Source organism: Oncorhynchus clarkii, chromosome 17 (assembly GCF_045791955.1).
Source record: "Oncorhynchus clarkii lewisi isolate Uvic-CL-2024 chromosome 17, UVic_Ocla_1.0, whole genome shotgun sequence".
NCBI classification, from domain to species: Eukaryota; Metazoa; Chordata; class Actinopteri; order Salmoniformes; family Salmonidae; genus Oncorhynchus; species Oncorhynchus clarkii.
Window position 1 is genome coordinate 7097105 of NC_092163.1, and position 10000 is coordinate 7107104.

Below are 10000 nucleotides of genomic sequence, written 5' to 3' on the forward strand. Positions count from 1 at the left end.
CTCTGCTGCAGTGTTCTTTCAGGGAGGTTCCTCTCTATAGTGTAAAACACACTAATGACGTGGCTGTGCGCTGCAACGTCCCCAACACTGGGCTGGAGACCACGGTGAGATACACACTGAGACAGAGATACACACTGAGACAGAGATACACACTGAGACAGAGATACACACTGAGACAGAGATACACACTGGGACAGAGATACACAGTGAGACAGAGATACACACTGAGACAGAGATACACACTGAGACAGAGATACACACTGAGACAGAGATACACACTGAGACAGAGATACACACTGAGACAGAGATACACACTGAGACAGAGATACACACTGAGACAGAGATACACACTGAGACAGAGATACACACTGAGACAGAGATACACACTGGGACAGAGATACACACTGAGACAGAGATCCACACTGAGACAGAGATACACACAGAGACAGAGATACACACTGAGACAGAGATACACACTGAGACAGAGATACACACTGAGACAGAGATACACACTGAGACAGAGATACACACTGAGACAGAGATACACAGTGAGACAGAGATACACACTGAGACAGAGATACACACTGAGACAGAGATACACACTGAGACAGAGATACACACTGAGACAGAGATACACAAGGTGAAACACACACTGAGACACACACACACACACACACCCACACACACACACACACACACACACACACACACACACACACACACACACACACACACACACACACACACTGAGACAGAGATACACACACACACACACACACACGCTTACCCATACCCCACACTCACACCAGCTTACTCACACAATCATAAAATGCATTCATTAGTGTTTACAAAGTGGTAATAGGAATATATAGTGTGTATGAAGTGTCTATGAAGTGTGTATGAAGTGTCTATGAAGTGTGTATGAAGTGTCTATGAAGTGTGTATGAAGTGTGTATGAAGTGTCTATGAAGTGTGTATGAAGTGTCTATGAAGTGTGTATGAAGTGTCTATGAAGTGTCTATGAAGTGTCTATGAAGTGTGTATGAAGTGTCCATGAAGTGTCTATGAAGTGTCTATGAAGTGTGTATGAAGTGTTTCTAACCCGTCTGTGCCAGGTGCGGTTGGCGGGGGGCAGGGAGCCTGCAGAGGGGCGTGTGGAGGTGCTGATGGAGGTGGGAGGGGTACAGCGCTGGGGGGCCGTCTGCAGTGAGAACTGGGGCATCAACGAGGCCATGGTGGTGTGCAGACAGCTGGGCTACGGCTTTGCAAACAGAGCCCACCAGGTGATGAACAAAACTAACATGGAGGCACGCAGGTGTACAAATGTGCACACACACACATACACACATACACACACACACACACACACACACACACACACACATCTGTGTGTCTGTGTGTCTGTGTGTCTGTGTGTGTGTGTGTGTGTGTGTGTGTGTGTGTGTGTGTGTGTGTGTGTGTGTATTAAAAGCCCATACGGAGAAAAGAAAGAAAGAGAGAGTGGAGGAATGTGATAATGACTGTTAATGAAACTATTATGTATAATGGTAATGACAGGCAGTCATTATCTGAAAAGGATTTGGGTTTGGCACTGGTCCTGTGACCTACTGACTCAGTTCCAGCCCTCATGGTTCTGTGTGTGTGTGTGTGTCCTACAGGAGACGTGGTACTGGCCCGGCGCTCCGGAGGCAGCAGAGGTGGTTCTGACTGGAACCCACTGCATCGGCACAGAGATGTCCATACAGCAGTGTCGTAGGAACACACAGGTCTACTGTCCCAGGGGAGGAGATGGCAAGGCGGCTGGGGTCACCTGTGTTGAGAGTGAGTTCTTACAGCCAGCACACACACACACGGACGAACGAACTCACACACACACACACACACACAAACACCTGCACACGATCACGCAAGCACACACACACACACACACACACACACACACACACACACACACACACACACATCCCCAACAACACCCACATAGACCCTTCCACCTGCTGACCTTTCAACCCTTAACCTCTCACCTTTCAACGCTAACCTCTTACGCCTAACCTCTAACCTCTGACCCCCCACCAGCGGCCCCTGACCTGGTATTAGATGCCCAGTTGGTCCAGGAGACAGCCTACCTGGAGGACCGCCCCTTGCACCTCCTGACCTGTGCCAATGAGGAGAACTGTCTGTCGTCCTCTGCTGCCCGGATGAGCTGGCCTTACGGACACAGACGCCTGCTACGATTCTCCTCACGCATCATGAACATGGGCCGGGCCGACTTCAGACCTAGAGCGACCAGGGAGTCCTGGACCTGGCACCAGTGTCACAGGTACTCAAAAGGGGGGTTGTGGGAGTTTTAATAGAGAAGGGTAGTGGGTTGTGGTAGCTGTAGTTTTAAGAGAGATGGGTTGTGATGTATGGTAGATGTAGTTTTAATAGACAAGGGTAGTGGATTGTGGTAGTTGTAGTTTTAAGAGACATGGGTTGTGATGTATGGTAGATGTAGTTTTAATAGACAAGGTTAGTGGGTTGTTGTAGTTGTAGTTTTAAGAGACATGGGTTGTAGGTTGTGGCAGCTGTAGTTTTAAGAGAGATTGGTTGTGGTAGTTGTGTTTTGACAAGTGAAGGAGGGTTGGATTGTGGTAGTTGTAGTTTTAAGAGACACGTATAGGGGGGTTGATTGTGGTAGTTGTAGTTTCAAGATACAAGTGTAGGAGGGTTTGATTTTGGTAGTTGTAGTTTTAAGAGACAAGTGTAGGAGGGTTGATTGTGGTAGTTGTAGTTTTAAAAGACAAGTGTAGGAGGGTTTGATTGTGATAGTTGTAGTTTTATGGAGATGATAGGAGGTTGTGGTATAGGCATTTTCAACTAAACAAAGAACAGTTATTCCTGACCTGGTTGTCCTTCCTCTGGAACCAACCGTGTCAACAGTCTTGCCTGTGACCATTAAAAGTGGAATGGTTCTTTACTGCTTGTGGTTGTGGCTCTGCTGCGGTCGACAGAGTGAGAACAACCTGGTCACTCTCCTGACCACAGCAGTACCACGCAGGGTCCAAATCCAACTGACGAACACAGCGTCTACTGTTCTATTCTGGGAGCGTGAGGTTGTGATAAAGAGGGAATGGTTCCAAACAGATCTCTAACTGTCTCGTATTCTTTTCTATTGTAGTCTATATATATATATTCATCGCCACGGCTACGCAAAAAAAAGCTGAGTCAAAAAGAAAAATCTCTGTCTGTCAGCGTCCTGTATCAGATGAACGTAGGAAATAATTCATTTGATAGATGTATTGTTTACAGTAAGTCACACACCAGTAGAAAAACCCATCATCATCCTCCTATCCTCACACACCAGACAAACACATCATCATCCTCCTATCCTCACACACCAGACAAACACATCATCATCCTCCTATCCTCACACACCAGACAAACACATCATCATCCTCTTATCCTCACACACCAGACAAACAACAACAGTAGAAAAACACATCATCATCCTCCTATCCTCACACACCAGACAAACACATCATCATCCTCCTATCCTCACACAACAGACAAACACATCATCATCCTCCTATCCTCACACACCAGACAAACACATCATCATCCTCAAATCCTCACACACCAGACAAACACATCATCATCCTCCTATCCTCACACACCAGACAAACACATCATCATCCTCCTATCCTCACACACCAGACAAACAACAACAGTAGAAAACACATCATCATCCTCCTATCCTCACACACCAGACAAACACATCATCATCCTCCTATCCTCACACACCAGACAAACAACAACAGTAGAAAACACATCATCATCCTCCTATCCTTACACACCAGACAAACACATCATCATCCTCCTATCCTCACACACCAGACAAACACATCATCATCCTCCTATCCTCACACAACAGACAAACACATCATCATCCTCCTATCCTCACACAACAGAAAAACACATCATCATCCTCCTATCCTCACACACCAGACAAACACATAATCATCCTCCTATCCTCACACAACAGACAAACACATCATCATCCTCCTATCCTCACACAACAGAAAAACACATCATCATCCTCCTATCCTCACACACCAGACAAACACATCATCATCCTCCTATCCTCACACACCAGACAAACAACACCAGTAGAAAAACACATCATCATCCTCCTATCCTCACACAACAGAAAAACACATCATCATCCTCCTATCCTCACACAACAGAAGAAAAACACATCATCATCCTCCTATCCTCACACAACAGACAAACACATCATCATCCTCCTATCCTCACACACCAGACAAACACATCATCATCCTCCTATCCTCACACAACAGACAAACACATCATCATCCTCCTATCCTCACACAACAGACAAACACATCATCATCCTCCTATCCTCACACACCAGAAAAACACATCATCATCCTCCTATCCTCACACAACAGACAAACACATCATCATCCTCCTATCCTCACACAACAGACAAGCAACAACAGAAGAAAAACACATCATCATCCTCCTATCCTCACACAACAGACAAACACATCATCATCCTCCTATCCTCACACACCAGACAAACACATCATCATCCTCAAATCCTCACACACCAGACAAACACATCATCATCCTCCTATCCTCACACACCAGACAAACACATCATCATCCTCCTATCCTCACACACCAGACAAACAACAACAGTAGAAAACACATCATCATCCTCCTATCCTCACACACCAGACAAACACATCATCATCCTCCTATCCTCACACACCAGACAAACAACAACAGTAGAAAACACATCATCATCCTCCTATCCTCACACAACAGACAAACACATCATCATCCTCCTATCCTCACACCAGACAAACACATCATCATCCTCCTATCCTCACACAACAGACAAACACATCATCATCCTCCTATCCTCACACAACAGAAAAACACATCATCATCCTCCTATCCTCACACACCAGACAAACACATCATCATCCTCCTATCCTCACACAACAGAAGAAAAACACATCATCATCCTCCTATCCTCACACAACAGACAAACACATCATCATCCTCCTATCCTCACACAACAGACAAGCAACAACAGTAGAAAAACACATCATCATCCTCCTATCCTCACACAACAGAAGAAAAACACATCATCATCCTCCTATCCTCACACAACAGACAAGCACATCATCATCCTCCTATCCTCACACACCAGACAAACACATCATCATCCTCCTATCCTCACACACCAGACAAACACATCATCATCCTCCTATCCTCACACAACAGACAAGCACATCATCATCCTCCTATCCTCACACAACAGACAAACAACAACAGAAGAAAAACACATCATCATCCTCCTATCCTCACACACCAGACAAACACATCATCATCCTCCTATCCTCACACAACAGACAAACAACAACAGTAGAAAACACATCATCATCCTCCTATCCTCACACAACAGACAAACAACAACAGAAGAAAGACTCATCATCATCCTCCTATCCTCACACACCAGACAAACACATCATCATCCTCCTATCCTCACACAACAGACAAACACATCATCATCCTCCTATCCTCACACAACTGGGGATTATTAGGTGACCGTGATGGTTTGAGGGACGGATTGGGAATTTAGCCAGGACACCGGGGTTAACACCCCTACTCTTACGATAAGTGCCATGGGAGCTTTAATGACCTCAGAGAATCAGGACACCCGTTTAACATCCCATTTCTTCCTCCTCCTCCTCCTCCTCCTCCTCCTCTCCTCTTCCTCACAGGCACTACCACAGCATTGAGGTGTTCACCCATTATGACCTTCTGACCCTGAATGGAACTAAGATCGCTGAGGGTCACAAAGCCAGCTTCTGTCTGGAGGACACCTACTGCCCCGAAGGTATGTCATCTTACCTACTGTCCTGACGGTATGTCACCTTACCTACTGTCCTGACGCTATGTCACCTTACCTACTGTCCTGATGGTATGTCACCTTACCTACTGTCCTGACGCTATGTCACCTTACCTACTGTCCTGACGCTATGTCACCTTACCTACTGTCCTGACGCTATGTCACCTTACCTACTGCCCGAACGGTATGTCACCTTACCCAGTGTCCCGATGGTATGTCACCTTACCTACTGCCCTGACGGTATGTCATCTTACCTACTGTCCTGATGGTATGTCACCTTACCTACTGTCCCGACGGTATGTCACCTTACCTACTGTCCTGACGCTATGTCACCTTACCTAGTGTCCTGACGGAATGTCACCTTACCTACTGTCCTGACGCTATGTCACCTTACCTACTGTCCTGACGGTATGTCACCTTACCTACTGTCCTGATGGTATGCCACCTTACCTACTGTCCTGACGCTATGTCACCTTACCTACTGTCCTGATGGTATGTCACCTTACCTACTGTCCTGACGCTATGTCACCTTACCTACTGTCCTGATGGTATGTCACCTTACCTATTGTCCTGACGCTATGTCACTTTACCTACTGTCCTGACAGTATGTCACCTTACCTACTGTCCCGACGGTACATCACCTTACCTACTGTCCTGACGGTATGTCACCTTACCTAGTGCCCTGACGGTATGTCACCTTACCTACTGCCCGAACGGTATGTCACCTTACCTACTGTCCTGATGGTACATCACCTTACCTACTGCTCGGACGGTACGTCACCTTACCTACTGCCCCGACGTTATGTCACCTTACCTACTGTCCCGATGGTACGTCACCTTACCTACTGTCCCGATGGTACGTCACCTTACCTAGTGCCCCGAACGTATGTCACCTTACCTATTGTCCTGACGCTATGTCACCTTACCTACTGTCCCGATGGTACGTCACCTTACCTACTGCCCCGATAGTACATCACCTTACCTGGTGCCGAAACGGTATGTCACCTTACCTACTGTCCTGACGCTATGTCACCTTACCTACTTTCCCGATGGTACGTCACCTTACCTACTGCCCCGATAGTACATCACCTTACCTGGTGCCGAAACGGTATGTCACCTTACCTACTGTCCTGACGCTATGTCACCTTACCTAGTGATCTGACGGCACGTCACCTTACCTACTGTCCTGACGCTATGTCACTTTACCTACTGTCCTGACGCTATGTCACCTTAACTGGTGCCCAAACGGTATGTCACCTTACCTACTGTCCTGACACTATGTCACCTTACCTACTGTCCTGACGGTATGTCACCTTACCTACTGTCCCGACGGTACATCACCTTACCTACTGCTCTGACGGTACCTGTGTCACTTATCTTACCTGGCCTAATTTGACCAGTCCCTGGCTTTCCCCTATCCTAACCCTAAACAGTCCACAAGTCCTCCCATGCACTTTCACACCAATCAACTCACCTGTCACTAGATCTCTCACCTGTCACTAGATCTCTCACCTGTCACTAGATCTCTCACCTGTCACGAGATCTCTCACCTGTCACCAGATCTCTCACCTGTCACTAGATCTCTCACCTGTCACTAGATCTCTCACCTGTCATGAGATCTCTCACCTGTCACTAGATCTCTCACCTGTCACTAGATCTCTCACCTGTCACTAGATCTCTCACCTGTCACTAGATCTCTCACCTGTCATGAGATCTCTCACCTGTCATGAGATCTCTCACCTGTCACTAGATCTCTCACCTGTCAATAGATCTCTCACCTGTCACTAGATCTCTCACCTGTCACGAGATCTCTCACCTGTCACTAGATCTCTCACCTGTCACTAGATCTCTCACCTGTCACTAGATCTCTCACCTGTCACTAGATCTCTCACCTGTCACTAGATCTCTCACCTGTCAATAGATCTCTCACCTGTCACTAGATCTCTCACCTGTCACTAGATCTCTCACCTGTCACGAGATCTCTCACCTGTCACGAGATCTCTCACCTGTCAATAGATCTCTCACCCGTCAATCGCTCTCTCACCTGTCACTAGATCTCTCACATGACAATAGATCTCTCACACGACAATCGATCTCTCACCTGTCAATAGATCTCTCACGTGACAATAGACTTGAACTGGAGCTTATCCAAATCTTTAACTTGAACTTGATCTTCAACTTGATCAGTCACCATCAACTACATTTACTGTGTTTCCATGGCAACATGCAGGTATCCAGAAGCGCTACGCATGCTACAACATGGGAGAGCAGGGTATCCAGGTAGGTTGCTGGGATACGTATCGCCATGACATCGACTGTCAGTGGATCGACATCACAGACATCAGCCCCGGGGAGTACATCTTTCAGGTTAGAAAACACGCACGCACGCACACACACACACACACACACACGCACGCACGCACGCACGCACGCACGCACGCACGCACGGACACAAACACACACACACACACCCACACACACACACACACACACACACGCACACAAACACACACACACACGCATTCGCACGCCCACGCATTCTCATGCACATACATATACAGACACACACACACTCAAGCTTTATCAATGGATCAACGGCCTCTTAACTTTTGCATGGAACACTTTTAAGAAAGGAAACCAAATGTAGCTCTGTGTTTTAGTTTTTGGAAGAGGAATACTAAGTGTTGGCTCCAGTAACCGTGGAGACCAGCAGGAAGAGATGAAACGCTGTGATACAGACTAGAACTGGAGCATAAATGGGTCTTGGCTCCGTCTGCACGTGCCGGTCCAGCTGGTTCACGTGCTTGGAGGTCGTTTGAGTGAAAGTGTGGGTTTAAAATAGAGGGATGTATTGAACCTGTGTTTAAGGGGAGTGATAACCTGCCATTAGTAGAATCGTTCAGAGAAAGGCTTGGCTCAGTGACAGGGAAACTGTGTCAGCACATTACCACTGATGAGAGAGTCTCACCCACCAGGCACACCCTCACCCCTCACCCCTTTGCAAGGAGGAGGGGGATGGGGCTCACATACTCACTCTGGAATGGAGAGAGAGAGAGAGAGAGAGAGAGAGAGAGAGAGAGAGATACAGAGAGATACAGAGAGATACAGAGAGAGATACTCAGAGAGAGAGATACAGAGAGAGAGAGAGGGAGAGAGAGAGAGATACAGAGAGAGAGAGAGAGAGAGAGCAAGAGAGAGAGAGAGAGAAACAGAGAGAGAGAGAGGGAGAGAGAGATACAGAGAGAGAGAGAGAGAGAGATATAGAGGGAGAGAGAGAGAGAGAGAGAGAGAGAGAGAGAGAGAGAGAGAGAGAGAGACAGAGACAGAGACAGAGACAGAGATACAACCTGTAGAAGGGACAGAGAGACAGACAGAGACAGAGACAGAGATACAACCTGTAGAAGGGACAGAGAGACAGACAGAGACAGAGACAGAGATACAACCTGTAGAAGGGACAGAGAAGGACACAGCAGCAGATTTCATTCTATCTTTCTTTATCTCATCTCTGTTTTTCTAGTTGGTCATCAGATGGCTCAAATAACGTTGTTTGCTTGTGAATTCTCTAAGATTCTGTTCAATTCTATAAGATTCCATTCTGAAGCTTCTGATGTGACATCACAAAGCCTTCCCTCTGTTCCATTCCAACCCCTTCCATAAGGACTCTCTGATTGGGTCCTCTGTGTGACTAAACCACCACAATGTTTACCACACGCCCCCGGCCCCACCACACATCACATCCTTTCTCATCAGCCTATAGCAGAGAGATGAAAGGGATTTGTTTAGACAGGAGGGAGTGGCCCGTCCATCCATCCTCCAACCCATCGCTCCTACAGGGGCCTGTCTGTATGTGGTCTGTCTGCACTGGTCGGGCTGGGCTGTAACACTCAGTCTTGCCTTCTGGGAATATCATCTGACACACTCGTCATGTCATAAAGTTGGGAGATCAAACGGAGGCCGGCGAGACGACTGTTGCCCCAGCCTGCCGCGTCGTTATGTGGTTGCCAAGGAAACCCTTTATTCAAAAGTAGTTAAGTTGACAATAAAGTGTGTGTGAGCGAGGGAGTGTGTCTGTAT

General features: G+C 47.1%; 1 protein-coding gene across 1 annotated transcript in view; it reads left to right on the forward strand.

Annotated features, from left to right (window-relative positions):
• Positions 1-10000, forward strand: part of LOC139370163 (lysyl oxidase homolog 4-like) — a 50880-nt gene that overhangs the window by 35324 nt on the left and 5556 nt on the right. Inside the window, exons 8-13 of the mRNA XM_071109486.1 lie at positions 1-104; positions 1116-1283; positions 1659-1821; positions 2077-2320; positions 5799-5914; positions 8157-8293. The exon at positions 1-104 is cut by the window's left edge and continues 51 nt beyond it. Coding sequence (XP_070965587.1) covers positions 1-104; positions 1116-1283; positions 1659-1821; positions 2077-2320; positions 5799-5914; positions 8157-8293 — 932 coding nt within the window. The remainder of the gene's footprint in view (positions 105-1115; positions 1284-1658; positions 1822-2076; positions 2321-5798; positions 5915-8156; positions 8294-10000) is intronic.